The following is a 25,933-nucleotide window of genomic DNA, read 5'->3' as shown; positions in this document are numbered from 1 at the left end:
CTTTTCTTATATTAACAATAAATCACTGCAAGCTTGCTTCTATTGCATCAAAAACACTTAGGCGGGTCTCCCACAAGCCTAATTAGTCTCTATGACAACCTTCTGCATTATTCCTACTAAAAGCCTGCATATGCATTAGCAGTGCATTCATGTTGTCAGTGGTAGAGATGCACTCAAGAAATGTCAAATGCTGCACACGCACTGGTTATAATTACGCTCATGTTCAGCAATTCATAAATCACAGAGAACTGAAAGCTCTGCGACGGCATGGTATGGGGCGGGGGGCTGAAATGTGAACGAAATGTGAACGTGGTTTCACAAAGGGAGGAAAAGAAGAGCAAGAGCTTTGAGCATGTACTGAAGGGAGCGGTGTGACGGTGTGCCTGGGGGTGTGTGTTTAGCTCTGTTATATATCGGCTGAGCAACATCTCACCTCAGGCTGTGTACTCAATTTAACAGCAAGTATATGAGCAAAGGTAGACCCTCTCACACGCTGCCTATAACCCTTTGTGAAGCCTGGCTGTATCTTGAACAGCTACCCTGGTTAAAAGAAACACAAAATATTTTTGTGAGCAAGTGCTTTAAATGTCATCCCCCCCCAGCAGCAGGCAGGACCAGTAACACCTGAAGCATTGCTGCCTCTGTGTTTTAGGCATTTATCTGCCTTCATGAAGGTTTCATGACTGTGACCTCATTAAGGACAATCGCTCGGTAATTTCTTTTTAATGTTACAGTGGCATCTAATGGCCTCCTGTAAGAATGCTCCACAGGCATGTGAGTGAGGAAAGCCACACACCTGAGTGTGGAATCCAAGTTTATCCCCATTTGGAATGAGAGCAGAAAGAAAATGCAACAAATAAAGTCAATATTAAGGTCAGTTGGCTCAATTAAGCTGGAGCTTGAGGACTATTAGGCTAACACAATGTGGCATGTTTTAAATAGAAACCAGTGAGGGTGAATGGCACGAAGAGACTTTTCTTTTCAGTATACCTGCCCGTGGCATTGCTTTGTGCGTGCCTGTGCTGAGCAGCACCCCTGTGCTCCGTGAGGAGAACTGGCTGCCAGCAGGCAGCTGCCCTCGCCGGGGGTTCACAGTCTGTCCACCGCCAGTCCAGGTGAAGGCCACTTGCCTTCCTGGCTGCTGAGGCTAAAACAGAGCCACCAGGAAGGAAGGACAAGGGCTCAGTGCATCAGTTTCATTTCCATGGCTGTAATCGATTGTGTTTGGCTCCAGCTGCACTGTCTGAACTCGCTGCCTGGGCCTCTCTTGTATGAAAGCACTTAATGCTGACGCTCTGAGCAGCTCAGGCACGAACAGGATTGGTGGTACGCAAGTATATCCTAACCGAAACGAGCTTTATATGTGCTGAGAAGGGCAGTGAGCACCTTGAGTGACGAAAGAAATTCAGCCACTTGCACCGAGCCCGCCCTGTGGCTGCCGTGGTGTTTCCTGAGGCAGGCAGTGAGGGTCTCCGGGTGGGCAAAGCAAATCCCCAACCCCCCATCCACAAACACTCAGGGAGAGGAACTGGCAATCCTGTTGGCACTTATCTCTGGAAATCTGTATGTTTTTGACAGGAAACCTGTGCTTTGCCTCTCAGTGGGTCTTGCTGCTCTGCAGAAAAGGCCTGTTATATGGCCACAAGGACAGCACAGGCGATTACTAAGGAAAGAAGCACAGTGACCAGCTCTCCCCACTCGAACAAGTACATTTAACTACTTAAACTTCACTGAGATCGTTCCTCCCACCCAAATCTCTCAAATAAAAACACCACAGCTCTGTGACTAAGCCCGAGCAATAGAAATTCATGAGGTAAAATGGGAGGAAAGTATTAACTATTACAGTGGGGGAAAATCACAGCCTTGGATGGGAGGTAATTCTTCTGCTCTCATCCTGCAGTGCTCATGTGACAACAGAGCGCATGATGCTGTGACATTCAAGTGAAGATATAATGCTGTTTCTCAGATACAGAAATAAATTTATCTGCAGTCCTGTTGGATTTATAAAGGACATTAGAGCGGTGACCTTTCTCCCTAATGAAATTTCTGTGAAATGGCTCACTTTGCTAGAAACGTTACTCGGTTATTTGGCATGACTAAATCCCGTGCCCCAGTGGGTCGGTGCCCTGCAGCCTGCGTGGCGGGGCTGAAGCACGTGCCCAGGCTCAGGAGCGATGCTCAGCATCACAAGTGAGGGCCCCGATCTGCCCTGGCCCGAGGAGGCGGCACTGGAGAGCGAGGAGGCATGGCCAGGTACCTGGCAGCAGCCTGTCAGAGACAGAAAACTGGACATCTCCAAACCCAGTTTTAATAAAGGGTACGTATTTTTGTCTTGTCAATAAAGATGCCAGGTGCATGAGAGCTTTTGTGTTTGCACAATCATCTAAATATTTTGTTTCTCTCATTTTTTTTATGAAGGCATAGAAAGAGAAGGAAAAACATGTGCAGTGATTGTTGATAGGAGCAGGTTTTGCATTAGTGTTATTATGAGTCAACGTTTCGTGCCGAGTACCTTTGTATTAGCTCCCACACATAACAGATAAAAGGTAGCTCTGCCGCTTCCAGTTCCTTCCGACACACATCCCTGTAGATGTGATCAGTTCTTAAAGACGCTCACGCGCCTCGCCCCAGGGATGTGCCTTCACGGCAAAGGGTTGCTGAGCATCTGACCAGTCTTTGTGGGTTCAGCCCTTGGTTTAAGGGGACAAGAACACTTCTCCATCTTTTGGGGAAGTGTCACATCCGTACAGGTCTGGCATTAAAGTGCTTGGGTGCTAGTGCAGCCTCTGTTTTGAGACAAATAGAAAATCAGTACTTCAGGTAGAGCCTTGGAAGGCATAAGAGGGATGTCAAAGGACATCCGTGTGCCGGGAGTGATTGTCATTTCCTGATGCCCTCTGGAGAGACCTTTTCCCCTCAACTGCCACAACAGAACAGATAAATCAAAGAGTACGCTACCATTGTGGCAGTAGTATTAAATCAAAGCAGCATTTCTTGTATTCCCACCTGCCTCAGATGTGTATTTGGGAAAACTGTGTACAGCTGGGCCCCCACATTAGTAGCAGCTGGAGAAGGTTTAGCTGGTGAAAAGTCAGAGTTTAAAAAAATCTGTAGTTGGGTGGAGTTGCTTGCTAGATCATATGAAGAAAATGCAGTGAAAGATTTAGGCCTCATCTTAAGAAAGATAAGGTAAGGTAAATAACATTCAGGGTCTTGTGTATCTCCTGAAGTATATTTTTTTCTCCTGTAGTGTAAAGACAGTTTTCCTTGGGTGGTACAGCACGGGCAGGAGCTGCTGGGAATGCAGCAAAGCAGCTGCTAATCCTTCTTGGCTGTTTGTTATTAAGTGCATTTTATTGCTGGATGTTGATGGAATAGCTATTAACCAGGAGCAGCATGGCTGCTGCTGAAAATGAAGCAAGTAGGAGTGAGGCTGTATGCAGGTATCTGTCTCCTGAGTTCCCCTGGCCCTTGTGGGAACTGCTGGTGGCAGAGGACAGCTGGTCCCTGGGGCAAGGCTCGCACCAGGGTGTGCTGACTGCCACCACCGAGGTCAGCAGAGTGAGTTTTAAGGAACAGATCTGTGGTTCCTAAGTCACAGGAATTATTTTTCAGGCTCTTATGTGTTCAGTCTAGGTCCCTATCATTTGTATCAAAGGGATCTATTTTTTAAGATATTTTTAATGCAACTAAGAAATGTTTTTGCTTGAAACTGAAATCCTAGTGCATGTTTTGGAAGTGATTTGTGTAGCTCTGGAGGTCTTACTTGAAAATAAAAGTTATTTTTTGGATAAAACTAAAGTTACTTTCCTGCTGTGACATGTTTAGTTATTTTCATTGTTCCCCCAGACCTGTTACCATAGTCTGAGCTGTTTTGTGAGGTGCCAAGTACAATGAAAATAGAGATTTTTTTTTTTTTATTAATAAGTCAACTTATTGCTATAACCTTTCTGCAAACAAAGAGAAGTATTATATGAAGGTAAATGTTGGGGTAGGTTTCTATGTTTTCTGGATACCCCCACATGTTACCAGTTGACTAGAAGTTAGTAGAGGGGGAAAAAAAAAAGTAATGCATTTGTAGTAAGTGGCTATTTTTCTTTTTATACTACTCCTTTTTCCTTTATATACTTGGTGAAGGATGAGGACAAAAAAAAAAAAATATTTACAATAAAATTCAGCAGCATCTGTGTTCTGTAAAATGAAGCCATGAATGATTAAACTGTTTCTGTGTTGTTCGCTTTTTTTTGAAGCGGGAGTTATGAAATAAAAGCAAGCCATAGGACTGCAGTGTCACTGGAGCAGGCTGCATATGTGAACTTCACGTTAGCAGAATATGTTCTGTATTTAAAATGTCTGCCTCTGTGTAACATGATGAGTCCCTTAAGAACTACCTTCTGCAGTTGCTCTGTGAATTGCACTCCCACCAGAGTCAAGTACATCTAGCCAAATTGGATTATTACAAGGAGATAAATGGGCCCAGGGAGCACTTCATTGGAGGAATGATGATGTTTGTGTCCTTCAACTGAGTGCAAACACTGTCCTCTATAAAAGTGGGAGGTATGGAGGAAGGAGGTTTCAGTTTTGAATGTTTTCTGCTTTCTTTAAGTGGCTGTGTACTAGCTGTAATGGGATGAATCATAAACCTTAGGGTTCATCTAGAATCAATCTTTAGTTTCGAAGACAGTTTTGGCAAATGTTAACTACTTCATAGTAATTTTAAAATAAAAGCAGTGATTTGTTCTTGTATTTTAGGACAATTTTCTTAAAATGATATTGCTAGTTTCATCTGTACTCTAGGTATAAGATTCACAGTTGAAGCCATCTGAGAGCCATTAGCATGCTTTAAGCTTAAAAACCTTTCCTTGCAGTGCTATTTTTGGAGTCTCAGAGTCTGAAAATGGAGGATGGGAACAGCTGGATTTCTTTGCTTGCAGTGACAAGGTGAGCTGTGAACCCCAAGCAAAACACTGTGGATGGCAGAGCATGGACAGAATTGAACTGCAGTGGTTGTGATTCCCATATATGAGGGGTGACGCATGCAACACCCCATAATGGGCAAATAAAACCAAGGCTTTATTTTGATTCCTAGACTCCTTGTTTTAGATTTGAAAAAGGCAAGGGGGAGAATGGTCTGACAGGAAAGAAAAACCTGAAAGCAAACACTTCATACCTGCTACTGAAATGCCTGTTTTATAAGCGTTGGGGCTTTTTTGAGAAGGAGGAGAAAAAAAAAAGAAAAAAAAAGTCAAATTAGAAAGTAAATTAATTGGTAGAACAGATGGATTTAAACCTACCTTTCCAGTGAGGAGGCTTGAAAGAGACTTTGAAACACAGGGAAAGATGGGCAGAGGAAAATACGTTTCAAGGGAAATAAGACTAGAGTGGAGGGGATTGCTAGGAGGGGGAACCAGATGCCCTTTATGAAAAAAGGAGGATCCCCACCTTTGCGAGGTGGAGATGAATGACCTCTGCAGATGGAAACATAAAACAGGCTTAATGTCATCAATACCACTCCTTCTGTCATTGCAGATCATCAAGGGTCTTGAATTTGATTTGTCCCTTTGGCCAACGCTTGCATACTTCCAGTTAATATTGCTGATTTAAGCCTATGTTTAGCAAGTGAGGGTGAAGGCTCTGTCATCTTGGCTGGCAATGAGGGAGGGCGGATCTTGGTGTGCATTAGTGGGAAGTTGCTCATAGCAGAGACCGCTAATGTACCTTGCTTGAAGAGAACTGGCACTTGTTTGTTTACTTGGCTATCTAAAAATAAGACTGAAAGCACAGCAAAATGAATGTGTCCTTTCCAGAGCCTCACCTCTGTGCAGGCGAAGCTGCTCTGCTGTGTGATCTGTCCCCATGTTTGGTGGGAGCTACTGATCTGAAGAAACAGAGGACAGCAAGAGCCCATCAGAGCGTCTTCATTCTGAGATTTACTCATTCATGAGTGTCTATCAATCAAAAGGAAACCAGAACCTCCAAAAGAACAGTGTGGGGTTGTGGTTTTTTTTTTCTTCCCTGAAACCATTTTGCTCCTTGAGGTGAGGAAAATTAACTCCAAAAATAGCTCTTTATAGAACACTACTTATGAGCTGGGTGCTTGTAACTACACTTTGTCCTTTGAGATAAAGGTTGTGGCTATTGATGAAGTTTTACAGAATGAATCATGTTTTCTCCTTTGGGATTCTTTAAAAATGCAAGTCACTTCTGAGATGCACTGTGGTGTCTGGGAGTCCTTTAAAATCCTTAGGAGGAGAAAATGAAATGTATTATTAAGATTTTTTGAAGAAAAAAACCCTTCATTTTTCTAACCAACTTAAAATGTAGGAATTGTTATACATAGCTTCCCCAATCTCCCCTAAGAAACACAGAGAAATTGGAGTCTAAATCTTTTCTTCTTAAAACACATAGATATGGAGCTTTTGTGGGTATGAAAGAAAGCCTGAGACATGATCAGTCTGGGACAAATTCAGAAATATGGTCTCTTGAACATGAAACCAACAAAACAATCACTTCAGCATAAGCATGTGAGAGTGTAGTGGGGCCCTTACAGCTGCCTTCTGGTAATGGTTCTGCAGGAGGAACTTTGGACAGCCCTACATGTTACTTCTTACTGACAAGACTGAGAGACAAGGCGCCATTAGGATGTGCAAGCTATGTAAGGATGGGTCCAGGCTGTCCATGTAAAAGCATGTGCACTTCTTGCCTTACTTGGGTTGTTATGTGGCCATGGCAGTAAAAGCTGTTAGGAGGATGGCTCTCTCAGCATCTCAGATGATCCTAAATTGTTTCTCCCTTTCTTTTGACTTCATAAAACACCACGAGGAATCTATCTTGCCTGTTAAAATAAATCCCCTACAAATTTGGACAGACAAAAAGTAGGAAGATGACGCATCAACCTGGAAGTGTGTATAGGATGCTCCCTGTATTTGGAGGCCAAAGCACAGAAGCTCAAATCTGTTCCCTAGCAAGGTAGGAACACCAGAGTCTCGTTGCGTTTGTGTATTATAGTACACAAAGGATTCAGCATGGGGACCTTTGCTTTTCAGACAGCAAAAAACACTGAAATTTTGCTACAGCAGGCAAATGTAGTTTGTGACCAACTAGGCACTGTGCTCATAGACACATGATTTATGTCTGTTTTGTGTTTAACCTTTTGATCCTCAAGTACTGATCCTTAAAGAAATCTCAGGTGGCTCCCCCAGTTTGGCAAACTGCTGATCAGACTTGTTTCCCTAATGGTCTTCTATAGTTCCACTTTACCTTTTGTGATGTATCAGCTCTAATACTGAGAGGGCTGAACCCCAGGCTCTTTATCTGAAAGAAGATGGAATACGGAGTAGGGATTGCTTCTGAAAAGGAAATATGAAGTGTTTTAACTTCAGGTAGACCTTTTGTCCACAGAGCTGTCTCAAGCAGCGTTGTTGAGAGATGTTATGTTACACAGCTCCATCAATCAACAGTGCTAGAGGAAGGCACACAGCTACCTTGAGTTTAGGCTGTATGGAGGCCCAAGGCCTTCTCTCTCCTGAACTTCCACACAGCAGGCACTAAAGGTAAAAACAAAACAAAAAAGCCCAGAGCTGTAGTTCAAAACATGGTATCAGTTTTTAGTCAGGAATGTGATGGCATCTCAAATGGAGCCAACAGGGCTGTAGCTCTCCCTTGTGCAAACAACTCTTCAATTCTTGCAACTTTGTCATTCAACCATGAGTGCATAAGGACACTGTCATAGGTAGGTCATGACCAAATCTGATGTTTTGAATCCTTTCTGCTGTAAGCAACATACCAATGGTCTTCTCTATAATGTAGAACCTAGAAGCAGACAGAGGAGAAACAAATACAGCTTATAGGGATCATAGTAACAAGTTTGGTATTTAGACTTGCATTTTTGTTTGTATTAGTCCAGATCCTCTTAACTTCTGCCTGTTATCACACTGCAGTCAGCCAAGCTGGTGAGTTTAAGAGCCCTTAATGAAGATTACTGCTCCTGCAGCTCAGAGCTGTTGCCTGCAATTACTCAAAGTTGTCAAGGTCAGGGGGGATTGCACTGATCTAGCTAGAACATCAGGAGCATCTCTGGGGAAAAAACAAGTTTGAACCTAGAATGCGTGATTTAGTGAATTGGAGTTAGTGCAATTCTTGGTTAGCTACAAATCAAACACTAAAACCACCTTTGCCTAAACTTTTCCTAGCCAAATTGATGATGCCAACTCCCTGGTGTCCCTCCCTATTAATTAAAGGACTGAAAAACATACTTAACCTCAGTAGCTCTCTTTGATAAGTAATGATAGCTATCAAACCTCTGGTGGATGAGGGATGACACCAGCAGTGTTGGTGACCCCCGTGTCACTTCTAGGGGGCTGTAAGTTGAGCTGCCCCATAATCCCTGAATGAAGAGGTTGAAACTGAGTGAAATAGCTTGTTTAAAACTTGGAAGAGAAAATCTGTTTAATAGCAGATAAATTTGCATTAGTTGCTTTAAAACTAAACCAGCTTAAAATAGCAAGTGCTTGCTGTAGGCTGTTACTGTCTGGATGATAAGTATCACAAGACACTGAGACCAGATAGAGTGGGGAGAAAAGGTGGTGTAGGTAACCCAAATGCCATGCTGAATTCTTTTAGGTGGAAAAAATAGAGGCAGAAAAATTCCTGTCCCCCCCCCCGCCCCCAGTTTTGTTCCATCCTCCTATTTGTAATATAATCAGAGAAATAGAAACGAGGTGAAAGGCCAAGGCTGAAAGCAAGGGGCTTGGACATATTTCTGAAAGACAGAGGAAGATGAGGAGTTAAATTTCCCATGCTGTGTTTTTCTTATGGGTCATGGAATATATTCCCTGCTTAATTGCAAGGAAAACACAACTGCGGAAAGGCACACCAGCAGGTTACATTGCTATTTAATGGCGAACTTGATTTGTGGCTAATGGGTAACTAGGCTGGCAGGAGGATTGTGGAGGCTTTGGGCCTAGTGCTCACTGGGGGAGGTGCTGCAGTCCTAGTAAGTGATGCTTCTTTCATCCTCTTACAGTAAACGGTTACCTCTTTTCAGCTGGGCGTGCATTAAGGCAACTGACTGCTAGCTATAGAAGTCTGGGAAGAGTGATACTCAACTTCCATGTGGCACATAGGTTTTGATGATGGTACTTTGACTTCACCAGTCAAATTCTCCTCAGTCCTGGCCTATACAAGAACATGAGACTGAGCACTCGGATAGATGGGAGCTTCCACATCAGCACATACCATCACCTCAAATCTACATATGTTGTTTGTGGTTGGCTGAAGTGCTGCCACAGCTTGACTTCTGTAGAAGGTGCTATCACTGGCTTCGGCTCTCGGCGTACCAGGTTAACCTTAATATTGGAGAAATCCCATGGTTTTATTTTTTAGAGGGACAACATATTCTAGCACTAGGATAATCTAGTAGAATGATATATTCTGCATCAATGTTCCTTGTCTTGCTCCCTGCCACACTTAGCTGTCCAGTCTCATGCAAGCAAAAGAGAAATTGAGAGTAAAATTAGCTGGTGGCCCCAGGAAGAGGCGAGTGGTGCAAGACCATTAACTGATGGAATAGCATGTCTTGTCAGTCCCTAAAATGCCACAGACTGATAAATGGATGCTGCGGCTGAAAGATATGCTCACTTAGCCTTTTTGCTTTAATTGAAATTGATGGAGATATGAATAACTAAGCTGTTCTCAGACTGCACAGGCGAGGCAAAATAGCTCTATTAGTGCTCAGGGAAGCTGATATGCAAGGCAGTCAGCTGCTTCCTTTCAGATTATATGCTCTGTCAATGGCGATTATGTATTGTGTCTGGATCTTTGAAGAGAGAGTTCAATTGCCTCTGATTTCCAAGATGATTTTGTCTGTTGGAAACTATTTTTGTTACATCAGAGGCATCTAGTGCATAGTTGAGCATTGGTAAGAATGAGAAATCAAGGAAAAGTTCAAGGAGAAGAAAAATAAGTATGAGCATTATGATTTGAATGTGCATGTCTGGATGGCCGAGATGTCACAAGTAAGCAGCATGGTTTTTATTCAGTGAAGGAGGTGCAAAGCCGATGCTAAAACATAAGTTAGCAGATGACTATTAATCACTTACTATTTAGTAAGCAATTGTCATCCACTTCCGTACTTTTGTAAAAGCTTAATTTCAACTTGCTCACAATTTAAACTTCCCAGAACATTCAAGAGACATCTGTGCATGTTTCCTCTCCTGTGAGGGAAGAGATCTATCCAAAATGTTAATGATTCACCTGCGTGTATGCAGATCTTTGTAGAGTACAAATACCATACTAGTTATTATCAGTACACGTTTATCGAAAGCATAGGTATTAGACATTCTCTAGGTTCAAGCCTAGCTGAATTTCTGATTCAACTTTAGTTATTTAAAAGGACAGTCAAAATGTTTTCTTCTCTTGAAGGTAATCGTGGCTGTAATTTGAAGAAATTATTCAAAGGACAAAATGTGCAATTTTATGGTGTTAGTCTGTGTCAGCTCTGATGAAAATTGATTCAAGAAGCTTTATGACTGCCTTCTCAAGTGTTATCATAAATCATTTAAACCATTCTTTAATCTTTGCAGACATATTAAGACTTTGTTTTGCATGGGTTTTGATTTAAAGAAAAGTGGTTAAAAGCAACATGCAAGAGAATTCTTGTAGGTACCAAAAACAGGTTTTAGTAGAACTCACCTTGCTTTGTGTGTGGATTCTTATTTCTTCTGTGTTTTTGTGCAGTTCGTTAGGTGTTTGTTAGTAAAGGGAGATCCTGAAATAAGGGCAAACTGTGTCAGTTTTTATGTTCAGTGGGGGGGGGGGGGGGGGGAGGGACATGCTGAGGTTTGTAGCTCTCTAGAACAACCTAATAAGTCAGTGGGCTGATAATTGCAAGTTGCATCTAGGAGCCTAACAGTTAAAGAAGGAAGAGAGATTGGTTCTGAACTGATCATGGTCAGAAAGGAAAGATTTCTGTTATAAAGAGGATTTTGTAGAAGATTGTTCAAATCTAAAATAATTGCCTCTCTTCTACCTGTAGTCAAAGGTGAAATTATGATTCATCTTCTGTGTTGAATGCTTTTCTTTCATTGTTGATTATAGTCTAAGTCTGGAAAATAAGGTTGGTTTTATACGCCTAACTTTTAGGCAGACTGAAGTAAGCAAGCTATTCCCTACCTCTCATCTAGTTTAGCATTAGGTTTGTGTGGTACAACATGATTTTTTTATTTTTTTTCCAGGAAGCTGAATTGCTGGTATCTTGTCTTTCTCCATGCAATCTCTGTAATAGAGGTAAGCAGCTCAGCTGCGACTTGAGGCTGTTGTGTACATCTTGTGCAGTCTTTCCATTAATCTGAGACCCAGTGGGCTGGGGTGGGGGGATAGGAAGGAGGTGTCACAGATAAGGTTTAGCTGCCCCTGGTTTTGTGGGGTTCTTGGAGAGAGGGGAAGCAAAGTTAGGCTGTCAAACAAATGTGCAAGAGGAAGCCACAGCCCTGAGAGACAATGATGTGAGTAAAACCAAGTGTCACAGACAGTTTGTCGATAAATGGAGAAGGCTGTGATTTGTGACAGTGGTTTTCGTAGTAGTGGGAAAAATGAGAAGGTGGAACTGGTCTGAAAGCCAGGGCAAGGGCAAGAAATAGAATGTCCTGAAACTAATCAATGTAGGTATTATGTTGACTTGGGTCAGAAAGAAGTAACATGCATGTTTTAACACGTTACTTGAAGGAGATGAAATGAAGGTGCTTAAAAGCAGTTAATACATGCAAAGTGATGGCTCAGAACCAATGGTCACTTCTGGTGGACGTATGTGAAAGTACATTTCTCCACAGAGTTCAAAAGTGGAGTAATTGTCTCATTAACCTTTGATGCTGACCTGGAATCTGGGGTGCCCCTCAAGGAAACCTGAAAGTAAAGCTATCATTTTTGTTGTGTTAAGATATTTTTTTGTTAAACCTTCAGACTTTCTTATATAGGGAACATGCATTTAATGGCTAATGAATTTGAAAAAGCAGTGATACTCCGTTTCATAAAACAATTTTATTTCTCATGTGTTTTATGTCCTGTATTTGCTAACCTCTGTTAACTGGGAACAGAATGCACTTATCCTGGGGAGGGAGCCCTCAAACCCTGCTTTTGCTTTTTAAAGAGAGAGGAGGGGAAAGAAAATACCATGCAACACAGCAATGATTTGGCTAACAGGTGGATTACTGCTCAGCCACTCACTCACTGCCTTCCTCAACTGGAAGTGGAGAGAAAACAGGAAGAATAGGAAAGAGGAAAAAGTTTGTGGGTTGAGATGAAGACAATTAGATAATTTTCAGGCAAAACAGATTCTACTTGGGGAAAATTGATTTAATTTGTTGACAATTAAAAACACAGCTACTAATTTGGGTAGTGGGAAACAAAAAGACAAACTTGGAAACAACACCTTCTCCTCAACCCCCTTCCCAGGTTCATCTTCACTCCTGACTTATCTACTTGTTACTTCCCCCACAGTCCTGAGCAGTTCAGTGGGGATGGAAGGTTATAGTTTTCCTCTGCCACTCCTTCTTTTTCCAATGTAGGCTCTGCACAGGCTGCAGTCCTTCAGGAAAATCCATCCGCTTTGGCATAGTCATCTCCATGGGCTTTGTCATTGAATATATACTCCAGCACCTGGAGTACCTCTTTATCCTCTTCTGACCTTGGTTTTCCCTCGATTGTTTCTTGTTCCTTTTGTTTCCTCATCTTCTCTTCATTAGTTTTTTTTTTGCCCTTTTGCCTTTTTTTGCCCTTAAATATGTTTTCCAACATATTTACACACCAAGCCACTGGCTTGGCTGATGGGCTCAGCTGTGTCCTGTGTGGTTACACTGGAGCCAGCTGGCACTGGCTTTATTCAGCATGGTGCAGTGCTTGTGTTTTTTTTTTAGAGACCATCCCCGCAGCTCCCTACAGCCAACATTCTGCCTCCTACACCCAATACAAACATTCAATTAGATGTGGTTAGGGATAAATTCTATTTTATGCTTCATTTATTTTATAGAGTTGGCTCAGATACAGCTTAGGTATGTGGAAGGTGCATTACAATGTTATTTACCTCTGTGAAGGAAGGGGAATAATTTTTACCTGAGCTTGTCTTTGTCATCTGGAGAAAATAGCATCTAATTTTGTTACCAGATTTAAAGCATACATTTAGCACTATAGCTTTTGATTGATTTTTATTGCTAACTTAATAACAAACATCACGGTTATTTTTACCTTCTCAGGGAAAAAATATTTGAAGTTAAATCACATAAGGCACAGTGAAATCTGGGGATCATATTTGTGCTTCTCCAGAGCATATAAACTTACAGAATAATCATGCAGAAGACACTGATGCTGACAAAGGTAAAGGGTTTATCTGTACAACACTCTATTAATCTGTGGATCAGCTTCTGAAATATTGTTTGTATGGTAGTAACTCCCTGTGCTCAGTTTAGCGGAAGGTTTTCAGCATTAGGTGAACACTCAGACATCACAGTAGCCACCTGTAATAGTGGCTGTGGTGGCAGCGGCAGTTGCTGTGTGCTGAGAGGAGTGTGAGGCTTGTGAGTTGTCTGAGGGGTGCTTCTGAGTCCTGATGCCTTGTGTTGGTCTCGTGACAGATTTCAGGGCCCTGGGGAGAAATCTAAAAGACTCAGGAGCCCATATAATGTTTTCCTCAATCCGCATCCCCCCCTCCCCCCCCATAATGGGGAGAGACAATGGCATAGATGAGCTATTCTATGGGCAATGGGGGAAAATCTCGGCATTGGTTGCCCTCTTGATTATGGGAGACTTCAACTTCCCAGACATAAACTGGGATTATCATAGTGCTGTGGTAAGTAAGGCTGGGAAATTCCCAAAGCATGTTGAAGTTGGCTCACTCCTGTACTTGTGACAGGAAGTCATCAAGGGAAGGAGACCTCCGGGATCTGTTGTTTGAGAAGGGGAAGGCCTTGTGAGAGAGGTGACAGTAAGTGTCTTGGCTACAGTGATCATGAATAAGCTGAGTTCAAGATTTTTGGTGTAAGGAGAAAAAGGGTCAGCAGAGTTGCCACCCTGGACTTTCAGACAGCAGATTTTAAGCTTCTCAGGGAGCTAGTTAGCAGCATCCCCTGGGATCTGCTGTAGGGGTTTAGGGGTCCACAAGAGCTGGTTGCTTCTCTAGACCCACCTGTCAAAAGCCTAGGAGCAGGCAATCTGCTGTGCTGCAAGTCAGGCAAGCAGGGTGGAAGACCAGCCTGATTGAATAGTAACTCCGCCTGGAACTAGGGCAGAACAAGAATATATGTGACCTCTGGAAGCAAGGCCTTGCTTCACAGGGAGAATACAGAGCTGCAGTCTGCATCTGCAGGGAGAAAAGCCAAAGCCCAACTTGTGTTGATGCTGACCAGTGTGGTGTCAGACAACAAAAAGGCTTTTTCAAGTACGCTGACAGCAAGAAGAGGTCAAAGGAGAACATTGGGCTGATACGGGGAGAAGGAAAAGGCAGAGGCATTTAATGCTGCTTTGCTTTGGTATTTAACAGTAATGACAGATCACAGGTTACCTGGACCTCAGAATTGGAGGACCATGACTGGGGAGCAGTGTCTCTCTCTGTGAGTAACCAGTTGTATCAGCTCAACATTCACAAGTCCATGGGGCCTGATGGAGTTCACCACAGAGTGCTGAAGGAATTAGCAGATGTTATAGCTGAACCCCTATAAGCAATTTACTGAAGATCATGTTAGTCTGGGAGGTCCTTGCTGATGGAAAGCTAGCCAATATTATATCTGCCCACAAACAAGGCATGAGAGAAGACCAAGGAAACTACACGCCTGTTAGTATAACCTCAGTCCTGGAAAAGTTGTGGAGAAGATTGTCCTGGAAGATATTGAAAGATATTTAAAGAACAAAGCTATTATCAGGCATAGTCAATGCAGGCTCATGAAGGGTGACTCCTGCCTTAGTAATTTGATCTCCTTCTGTGATAAGGTGGATGAAGAGAAGGCGGTGGATGAAGCGAAGGCAGTGGATGTAATTTTTCTGGATTTCAGTGGGGCTGTTAATACTATCCCTCATGGCATCCTTCTGGGTAAATTGTCCAGCTACGAGATAAGCAGGTTCACACTATGCTGGGTGATGAACTGGCTTGATGGCGGAGCTCGAAGGGTTGTAGTAAATGGGGCTACGTGCAGCTGGTCACTAGCAGTGTTTCCCAGGGCTCAGTTTTAGGGATGGTTCTGTTCAATGTTTTTTATCAATGGTCTGGATGCATGAGTGGAGTGCATCCCCATCAAGTTTGCTGCTGATACTAAACTGGGAGGTGCTGTTCGATCTCTTGGGGGTACAATAGAACTTGCAGAGGGAATCTGTCTAAATAGATTGGAGCATAGGGCAATAATCAACAGGGTGAAATTCAATAAAGGAAAATGCCTCGTTCTGCATTTGGGACAAAGTAATGCTGGACACATGTACGCACTGGGAGGTGAGCGACTGGAGAGCAGCTCAGCAGAAAGGGATTTGAGGGTGCTGGTCAGCAGCAGGCTTAACATGAGCCAGCAGTGTTCCCTGGCAGCCAAGAGGGCAAACCACATTTTAGGATTCATGAAACATAGTCAGCTGGCCAAAAGAGATTATTCTCCCACTGTATGTAGTGTTGGTGTAGTCTCACTTTGAATACTGTGTGCTCTTCTGGTCTCCAATATATAAAAAGGATGTTAAGGTCCTCAAAGGCCTCCAGAGGGCAACAGAGCTGGCAAGAGGAAGGCATGTCCTGCAAAGAGAGGCTGAGGGCACTTGGGTTGTCCAGTCCGGAGAACAGAGTGCTCAGAGGTGATCTCGCTGCTTTCTGCAGCTACATTCTGTTCTTCTATTTTAGTTCTGGCAAAATAAAGCGGTGTGCTTTTGTTGTTGTTGTTTTGTTTTTAACTGGGAGATGAAAGACTTATAGTAATGTAGGATAAGTCAGTAGTAGTATTTTTTTTCCCCTCTTACAGTACTAAAGAGTCAAAAAAAAAAAAGGGCCAGAGCTTATGGTATCATGCTATATGGATAAAATACTTTGTAGTTCTAGCAGAAACAATAAAAAATGACTGAGGTGCTTCAGGGCATAAGCCAAAGACAAACATGCAGACAAGAAGTATCTTAGTTTATAAGTACATTATGTAACTCTAGGATTTCTTTGCCCCATAGCCAAAAAATTCTATTGCTGGTTATGCCTATGGAGCACAGGTCTTGCAGCCAGACCTATAACAGGTGAGTTCCAAGCATCTTTTCTGTTCTATACCTCTGCATTATTATGTTGCTAAATTTGTTAAGGTTTTTAGTCTAGGTTTAGGTTTGGTATCTGCGAAGATAAACTCAGAATGCGCACATTTTTAATAATAAAAACTTGGCCTTTTTCCAGTGCCACTTCTGAACTTGTCCCAAGAAAGTAATTGAAATTGTTAATCACTTCAAAGTAAAGACAGCTCTAAAGTTAGCATCCGTTGAGGAAAGTACTGTTTTACATCCTCTATAAATATTTCATTACCAAAGAAAGTAGGATGGGACTGTTATGGTACAAGTGACTTCCTGCATTTGGTTGCAAAAAGGAGTCTCAGTTGCAAGCCTGTTCTATTTTAACAACTCAAAATATGTTGTCTGGAGCAGCTTATTTCTAGGTTGTGATAACCAAATTTGAGTTTTCGAAAGGTACCTCACAAAATCCTATAAGAGTCAAAATGCTATTTTTGTTTGAAATGGTCATTTGCTACTTGCAGCACTCTTGCTCAAGATGCTTACATTTATTTTCCTACTTTATAGTTGCGTAATTTTGCTCTCATATTTCTTTTACTTGCTACTTTTTTCTTGTTCATGGCAACTAATTTGATTAGGTTTTAATGATACATAGATTTTAGCACTGTGATTTGATGTGTTAACAAGCTGGAGTCCATTTCAGCTTAAAAGAAAAGACTATGAAAAGCCTATTTTATTCAGACTGACTTTGATGTCTAAAGTTACTTGATAGCATCTTCTAATATTCACAAATGAGCAACAGGGCAGATGAGATTACAATTGGAAACTCATCAAAGTAAATTGATGCTTCTTTTGGTCCTGGTCTTTGCTGTTAGCTGTTTTCAGCTTCAGAAGCAGGAGCAGTGCCTGGGGAAAAAGTGTAAGACTTTTTTTATTTTTATTTTTTTTGCTGGGAAAAGCAATAAAATTAATTCTGCTAGAATGGATGAAAAAAATGATCACCCAGCAGCTAAACCTGAAGATGAACTAAGTGTAAGTAGGCTTAAACGTTCTTGATTTCATACACTTCTTCACCCTATTAGATCTGCTATGATCTAATTACCAAGTATTAACTTTGACATTCCAGTTGGATTTGTTATACCTTTCTATTTTACAGCTCAATCTGAAAATGTCAATGCTTGTTAGTGCATCTTCAGATTTCTAATAACATGTATTTTCAGGCTGAAATAATGGGATTGCCAGAGTGACAATATGAAAGGGTAATGTTGGTATCGTGGCAGCACGTTTTTTTCCAAAAAGAAATCAATTTCTAGGCAAGAAAGTCAACATCAGAGTAGGTGAAATGTTTTGTTTATCCCTGAAAAGACACAGAAGAGGATTACTGCATGACTGTTAACTCACGACAACAAAGTTGTTAAATAATTTAGTATTTAGTGATAGTCAAATTGCAATTTTAGCTGGAAACCACTTCTAGTATACAGGAAATAAATTGCAGCAAAGAGAAAACTGAATTAAGAATTGTGATCTTTATTCAGGGAAGGGAACAGCATAACTTTGCTATTGTTTTCCTTAATACAAAGTGTTTATGTTAAACTATTTAACTTGGGGAAATATTTATAATGTGGAGTACAACATTCAGTATTGCTCTGAATCCCATGTAGCAGAGAAGTCTGCCTTGCAAGCTTTGATACATGAAGTGCATTTTTTTTAAAAGATTACAGTTGCAGTAGATGAAACGAAGACATTAACTGTTCCCAGCATACATTTATATTCCAGTGGTGTCAATCCTGAGCAGTCTTTATTGATCCTTGACAGAGATCTCTGTACCTAATTTTTAAGAATAAATCTGTCTGGTTAGCTCTACAGACATCAATGAGAATGACATATAACGACTTTAATATGTTATTCTTGGGTGAATCTTGATAAAAGCAGCAAGTGTCCCCACTGATCCATAAAGCAGCCCTAAGCTCAGATGTCAGAGCTGAGAGCTCATCAAGCTGTCTCAAGTTGCTCTAGTGAACACCTGAGAGTATAGAGGAACTTAACAGGACACATTATAGCTTTAAACAAACAGGCAATTTGGTTTTGATCCTTACACAGAATTGTACTTAAGGTTAAAAAATAAAAAATGAAAAATTTGGAAGACATGCAAACTTAGTCCTTTTTGAGAGCACTTATGGAAAATAAGTGCTGGTAGTTACCTAGACAGAAGATATGAGTCTGGAATCTTTCAGTTGTGTATTTTCCCATTTAGTTTGAGGAAATTGTGAAGTGTCCTACTGGGTCTTATTATTCTAGTATTCAACTTACTCATTCTTCAACTCACCTTTGTACACTCTCAACACTGAAGCAAAAGGTTGCTATCTGTTGTTTTTGACTATGGGCCTTGCAGGAGGATCTTTGTGATGATGGAGCTTATGTTCTCTCTGGGAGGATATACAGAGCTCTCTTACCAAAAGCATTACTAGGGCATAATATTAGAGAATCACAGAAAAACTTAGGCTAGTGGAAGCTTCTGAAGTGGATCTACCACTTTTGTTCCAAACAGAGCTAACATCAAGGTCAGACAAGATCTCCTGGGGCCTTGTCCCACTGAGTTTTTTGTATCTGTAGGGATGCAGATTCCCTGACCTCTCTGGGTATAGCCCAGGTGCATGGTCCTCGTGGTGAAATACTTTATTTTCTATGTGCCCAGATGGAATTTCCCTTGCTCCCACACGTGAGTGTTGTGGATTTCTCTTCGCTGTGTATCATAGAGAAAAGCATGGCTCTGTGTTCTCCATAACCCACAGTAAGCAGGGAAATCTATGACTAGCTTTACTACATTGATTTTGCCTTCTCAACTCCAGCTAAACATCCCTGGAGTGCTCAGCTTCTCACTGTGCAATACATGCCCTACCCCCTCACTTCTCAGTGGCTGTTCCTTGGAATCACTCCAGTTTATCAATGTCTCTGTTGTACTGATCGGCTCAAAACTGGACGCAGTACTTCAGAAGTGGCTCCAATAATGCTGGGCAGAAGAAAACAACAGCTTATTTCAGATGATTTCACAGCACTGCTTTGGCAAATGGCTAGTACTTATGCCTGGCATTTCCTGGGTGTCAAGCTCCAGGCATTTTTTTTATAGTCAGTGAATCAACGTACCATCCCACACTGGTAATTCAGAGCATATTTCTTAGCTAGGTGCTTCCTGAGTTTCATAGTGTTCTCCCTCCTCCAGTGAAAAACAGGGATGAAGAATGAGTCTTGTGCTCACACCTTATATCCTACAGCAGGCCACATGTTCTTGCAGTGTACCTTCTGAGAGGCTTTGAAGACAAGATGCTGGCAAATAGCCTGGCAGCTTGTTCTAGCCTGTCTCCTCGCTGTCTACCCCTTGTAGCTCTGTAGATGCTAAAGAGGCCTGTTAATCACAGGGAACAGCCAGATCTGCCCTAGATGAGGCCTGTGCTGTTGTATGTGCATCTGTTCTCTTCTGGTTGTGAGCTCTTCCATGTGTTTCTGTCTGAGCACTGAAGTGGTGGGATGATGGGGCAGGAGTCTGTCCCTCAGCAGAGTGAGCCCACCTGCACCTTGAACAAACGATGCGCTGGTTATCACCAGGCTGTGTCAAAGACTTCTGTTTTGTGTTCCTGGGAGATGATGTAGCTCTGAGTAGGTCCCAGCCCACAGGCGAGATCCACGTTGAAAATGTCATTAAAATGAATTAAGCTGTCCCTAAGACCAAAACCAAAAAGAAGTGGTTGTGGTACAAGAAGGAAACGTAACTTTTTCTTGTAGTTATAATTCTGGTATAGCTGGGTATTTGTTTGTATCAGAGACTCTCCCAGGCATTTTCATCTGCAAAACAGACAAAACTGAACAGGTAAGATGCTTGCAGGAAGTAAAAGCTTCTCCTACAAATGCAGAAATGGTCACTTAGTAGTCTTTTGTACCTAGTTAAGACAGTCAGGTAATATTTTTGAGTGTTTTTAGACAATCTGGGACTGTAGTTCAAAGTAGACCTTGTCCAGATCTAATCCCAGCAAGAGTTGTGATGTCTTCCTGTTCAACGGAGGGAGTTTCTTAAAGGAAGCTGGACACGCAGGAGGAGGCTGTTCATACCCACTGCTCCCCTTCCTGGAAGGAAGCTGAGTACGCTACTATTGGGACAGCCATGGCCTGAGGAGAAAGTGGTGTTATTTTTGGAACAGCAGTCATGTTTTGACCATGGGCTGGGAAGAAGTATGAATAGTGTGCGTCCACGTGTTTCCTAGTTACTTAGCAGGGAAAGGACAAGCCATTATATATGGAAAAGGATTGACTATTTGAATATCATATTATCACCTTCCTCCAGCTTCACACAAACAGAGGAATGACTGACTGGACATGTGTCTGCCTGTGCACCAAACTTGCATCAGAACAGCAAATGTTTGGGTAGTGAGATGGCTTGCTAAGTCACGTCAGCAAGCCACCAGTGAAAAGCTGCTGTTCTGCAGCACTTGTGTGTGTACATACATCTCAGCTGCAGCCAGTGCAAGGTAATTCAAGGCTACCTGCCCTTTGTACAAAATAGGGATAATTTATGCTAATGAATGATGCCCAAGGATATAAGTATTTGTTATGATAGTTAATGTTATATTGCTGTTGCATGGTGAGCACTTCTCCTTGGGTACGCTGTGTTTTTACATCCCTGTGCCATGGGGTTTGTCTCTGTTTTGTACCTGCAAGTGTCTGGACCTTACTTCATGTCTGCAGTTTTAAACTGCTACTGCATTAACAATAGTTTTGTATGTCAATAACAGAAAAACATGTGTGGCATTCTGTTCTAGCTGTTGGTCAGTCAGCTGCTGTTTGCTAAGTTCCACATCTGCTTATTGTCTTTTACCTTGTTTTAGGTAGCCAACATCTCAGTCCAAATGGTATCTGCAGAAGATAAGTTGGCAAAGAGGATTCTGGCAAGGAAAAAACATGACAAATTGAAGAAAAAAGAGAAGTTGCTGTGGAATTTTCAAAACAAAATAATTATTTTTACCTTCGTTCTATTTATTTTAGGAGTTGTAACCTGGACTTTACTCTGGCTCTTCATTGGTGAGTTGTTGAAAGCTCATACCAATTTAAGATATCACTATTCCTAGTAGCACTTTCTTTTATGTAGGTAGCAGTTGTTTGTAGGATCTCAGTTGTCCTGAAGGCTCTTTCTAAGATAAGCATAAAACCTGTAATACCTTTGTTACACTTCACAGGGTTCAATGAACAAGGAATTATAACAGCAGGCACTGCTGTTTTAGGAAGTGTGATTTTTTTTTTCCCTTAAGACTTATGCAAAGCATTTTTTTGTGCGCTAGTTAATTTTGTAGACAATTCCTGTAACTTGATTCCACACAAATTCTGACCTCCACTGCATGTCTTGGCCTGCTAGAGGCACAAAAATCTTACCCAGCCTTAGGCAGAATAGATTAAAAAAGGCTAAATGGGAGTAAAATATAGAAGGCAAATACTTTATCTGTAGTCTCTTTATTTAAAAAAAAAAAAAAGGGGGGGGGGAGAAAAAAAAAGTACTGGCTAAGATTCTTTAGGGATATTCTTGAATTTGGATGCTGATGTTACTTTTGCTACAGTTTGTTTGTACTGTGGTATCTTAGGTTGTGTGTAGGAAGCAGGTGCTTGATGAACCTTCATATTCTGGTACTCATCCAGAAAAAAGTCTGTGAATATATAAGGTTGATTTGGTAGTCTTTGCCACTTCAAGGTTGAATAGATTAACTTAGTTTAAAATTTGATTAGAAAAAAATGTTTCATTGTTACTTAAAAATAATTGGGGTCTGTCTTTGATTCTTTTAGTTCAGGCAGAAAACAAAGATGTGTTGTACTTCGTTGGGCTGTTTCGTGTTGCCAACATAGAATTTCTCCCAGAATATAGGCAGAAGGAATCGAAAGAATTTCTCTCTGTGGCGCAGAACGTGCAGCATGTGGTAAGATGAGTGGGCTGCTTGGTTAACAAAAAAAAAGTAAAAAGTAGCAAAAAGACCAGAGCTGTGATCAATAAGTGTGAATTTCAGGTGCCATCGAGTCTCCTGTGTCATTCTGCTGTTTTTATTTTCCTCATTCCCTTTCAGAAGGCTGTGCAAAGGGTGGCTAGCCGAAGGCAGGAAAGAACTGGTGCTTTTATCTTGTTAACCACAAACTAAATTTTGGAAAGGTCTGTTTGACATATACATTGACTAAAATTTTACATGTTTTCCCCCACAAACCAGTCTATGAATAGAGCTCTACAAAAACCCTTCAAAATATAATTGCCACTTTTGAGACATTGATGAAATCTTTTGCATTCAAAGTGGTATCTGCTGCCAGTCTTATGCCTTAGAGCATCTATAATTACACTAGAGCTCTCATATGCTTTTACACTTATGTTTCCTTCTGATGCCAGATATTCTGAAGACCATTATTCCTCCCAAACACCTTGCAACAGTCACAGCAGAAACAGCATTCAGTCATAGGCAGATACGGCTGCTCTACAGCAGGCAGAGGTGGCTGTCTCAATGCAACCAGAGATTCTTGAACAATTACTAAGTTTTGGTCATCTTATAGCATGAATTCATGCTCCTGTTTACCAGCTCTTTGATCAGAGGGAAGATTTCCTGATGACCTGAAGTGCTTTCAGGCAAGGGGTGGGAACAGTGCAGGTATTGTCCCTCCCAATTTACCAGGGAGCAGCTTCAACCTGCTGTGGGCCATTTGTCTTGTTCTTGTCCCAGAGTATCCTGCCATCTTCTCGCACAGCAGGGAGAGGTGACAGACAAGAACATGTGAAGTGCCAGTGCCACCGTCTTCCTCTTGGACATAACTTGGAAATGATTTTTTTCTCTAAACTCAGCCAATTCTCACCAATAGATTTCACACTGCTGATAATGTGCATCTTGATTACATGACTATTGGCTAAAAAGGCTAGCAGGAATGTTGGGGATCTGGGTTTGTGAGGTTTTTCTTTTCTTTTTTTCTCATTGAAACCCTTTTGTTCATGACTTCTGTCTCAGAACAGTAGCTGAAGAACCTCTCAAGATAGACTCATTCCCCCTTTGACAGTAAAAGCAATATGTAGATAGAATCCCTCATATCCTCATCTGGAGACAGATTGAGCTCTGCTCATTTTATTTAGGCCCTTAAACTGATTGTTCCAACTTTGTGTCAAATGATGAAAGTTACGGACTAACATCCATATGACTTTCACAGCCTTGGCTTCAAAAGAATCCCAGTTACAACCCCTTGGGCATTAATTAAGCAGCAGGAGAGGGGTCTGAACAGCTTGAGGTACGTGCCACCTGGTGGTGCTAGTGGTGTGCCTCCTTCAACAAGAATAAGGAAGGTTACCATCGCGTGCTTATCTAAAGAACTGGTGAAATTGGGAGCATGCTTTCCCCAAAGGCTGTCCCACGTCAAGAAAGGGGCAGAGTTTTCCCCTCTCCACATATTTCACACTGTGTATTGGAAAGAAATATATTAATGCTAAGCTGCTAATGGGGAAAAAAAATAGACACAAATGGAATGAAAAGGCAGGAAATTCCTCGTAAACAGTGGAGGAAAACAAAAACCTAAAACAAGAGTAAGCCCCCCCAAAACAGCTCCCCCCCCCCCAAAACAAGCAAAAAACCACGCCCCTTAAAGCAACCCAAAACTGCCCCCTTAAAAAAAAAAAAGCATGCAAAAACATCCTCCAAAATCAAGCAAAAAAACAAAACAAAACAAAAAAACACACGAGAACATCAAAAAAAATCAAAAACAAACTCAACCCCCCAACAAAACAGAAGCAAGAAATAGACAACCCCCAAAACAAAAACATGCAAAAAACAGAAGAGAACAAAGCAAACCTCCCCAAAACAACTCCCAAAAGCAAAAAAAAAAAAAAAAAACCCACCCCAAAACAAAGAAAAGCAAAAGCCACACAAGAAAAAAAAACAAACAAAAAACAGAAAGAAAAAAACATCAAAAAACAAACAGAAAATGAAAAAAAAAAACAAAAAATACAGGAAAAAAAGAACATATGAAAAATAAAAAACAAAGTGAAGAAAAGATATCAAAAAAAAAATTCCCCCAAAAACAATAAAATAACCTGAAAACAAGGAAGAAAAAAAATATACAAAAAATAAAAAATCAAAATTACAAAAAAAGAAAAACACAACAAAAAGAACAAAGAATTTCCCCCAAAAACAGAAGCAATAAAAACAACTGCCTCAAAAGCAAAAAAAAAAAAGGCAAATTAAATCATAAAAACAACAAATAAAATCAAAAAATCAAAAAGACAGTAAAGAAAAAATAAAAAAACAAAAGAAATCAAAAACAAAACAAAAACAGAAAAGGGGGGAAAAGAACAAAAGAAAAATCCATAGAACACAAAGAAAAAGTCAAAACACCTGTCAAAAGAAAAGAAAATGAAAACAAATCCCAAACTATAGTGACAAAAAAAAAACAAACAAAAATACCCATAAAACAATACAAAACAACAAGACATAGAACAAAAAAAAAAAGGACAAAAAGCAAACAAAATCTCTGTCTCCTCCAAAACCAAGAGAAGGCAAAAAAACAAAACAAAAAGAAAAAAAGAATCTTAAAAACCTTTAAAACTCCCTCAGAAAAACAGGACAACCCCCTAAAAATCTCCATCCTATAAAAAGAAAATAACTAAAGTAAATAAAGCTAAACAGCAACAAAAAATAGCCTAACAATGCTCCAGCGTATAATAAAATAAAAATACAGAAAATAATAATTAAAAAGAAGACAAAATACAAAACCCCATAACAATAGAACAAGAAAACATGATCAACTCCCCAAGCTAACAAATAATAATAAAAATAAACTAATAAACCTCCAAAAAAACCCTCACAACCTTCCCAAGAAACAAGAACATGCTAAAACAAACAAAAAAGAGCCCCTCCTAAGGGGGGAAAAAAAAAAAGAAAAAAAAAAACACACTGTCAATAAATGAAAGAAACAAATGAAAGACAATATAAGAAAGAAACAGAGAAAAGAAAAACAAAGAAAAGCAAAAAAAAAAAGCAGAGCATAAAAAAAACCACCAATAAATAAAAAAGCATCCCCAAAAAATAACACCCTCAAAAAGTTAAAAGAAAATAATAAAGAACACACACGCACAAAAGAAAAAAAACTACAAAAATACACACAAAACAAATAAAACAAAACCAAAACAACAACAAAATTAGCAAAAATAGTTAAAAAAAAAAAAAAGCAAAGCAAGCCTGACCCCATGTGACCTCCTGGCTGCGGCCCCCTCTGGGAGCTGTAGCTGTCCCTTGTCGCTCTGAGAGGAGGGGTCAGCGTTTCGGATTTCCAGAGGCCCCCTCCAGCCCCAGTCATAACACGGCTTTGCAGAAGAGCTGGGACGTGCCCTTACCTGCACCTTAGTGGCAGTCACTGCACGGCATATCGGGCTCGTCTTCGTTTCCCGGAGACTGGCTCAGGTTTGGCACTGGAAGAGGGCAGGCCCCTGCATTTGAGATTTTCTGGAAGAAGAACGCGCACCCTTTCCAAAACTCACTTATTTGGGAGCAGCGTTCGCTGTACGCATCAGCTGGCCCCATGCAGAAGGCTTGGTGTTTGCTGGGGGTGCTGGAGCCGGTAGGGGTGCGTGGCAGAGCTGGCCCAATCGTGCCTGCTGTCCATCTGGACAGGTGGGTTCGTGGCTTCCTCCTGGTGCAAGAGAGCGTGTTCCTGGGAC

At 41.2% G+C, this 25,933-nt stretch overlaps 1 protein-coding gene and 1 long non-coding RNA gene across 20 annotated transcripts in view; one reads left to right on the top strand and one right to left on the bottom strand.

Moving 5' to 3' along the window:
• The first annotated feature begins 3,027 nt into the window (after nt 1–3,027).
• The window catches only part of TMPRSS7 (transmembrane serine protease 7), a 46,065-nt gene continuing 23,159 nt past the window's right edge, over nt 3,028–25,933 (top strand). For 3 of the 19 annotated variants that reach the window (XM_080598949.1, XM_080598956.1, XM_080598938.1), the window contains exons 1-6: nt 3,205–3,443; nt 4,869–4,941; nt 11,235–11,286; nt 16,177–16,239; nt 21,256–21,291; nt 22,045–22,175. In XM_080598949.1, the coding sequence (XP_080455075.1) occupies nt 3,397–3,443; nt 4,869–4,941; nt 11,235–11,286; nt 16,177–16,239; nt 21,256–21,291; nt 22,045–22,175 (402 nt within the window). In that variant the 5' untranslated portion in view covers nt 3,205–3,396. The other 16 variants (XM_080598940.1, XM_080598939.1, XM_080598953.1 and 13 more) reach the window with 16 other exon arrangements.
• LOC308199261 lies at nt 17,401–25,856 on the bottom strand. Its single transcript, XR_013954556.1, has 4 exons — nt 25,610–25,856; nt 23,572–23,678; nt 21,089–21,155; nt 17,401–20,061 (listed from the first exon to the last, which is right to left on the bottom strand). It is a non-coding gene; the product is annotated as an uncharacterized lncRNA (long non-coding RNA).

This window comes from Anser brachyrhynchus (genome assembly GCF_964034855.1).
Source record: "Anser brachyrhynchus genome assembly, chromosome: 1".
NCBI lineage: Eukaryota > Metazoa > Chordata > Aves > Anseriformes > Anatidae > Anser > Anser brachyrhynchus.
The sequence above is the reverse complement of the archived record's forward strand: the minus strand, read 5'-3'. Positions and strand labels throughout refer to the sequence as shown.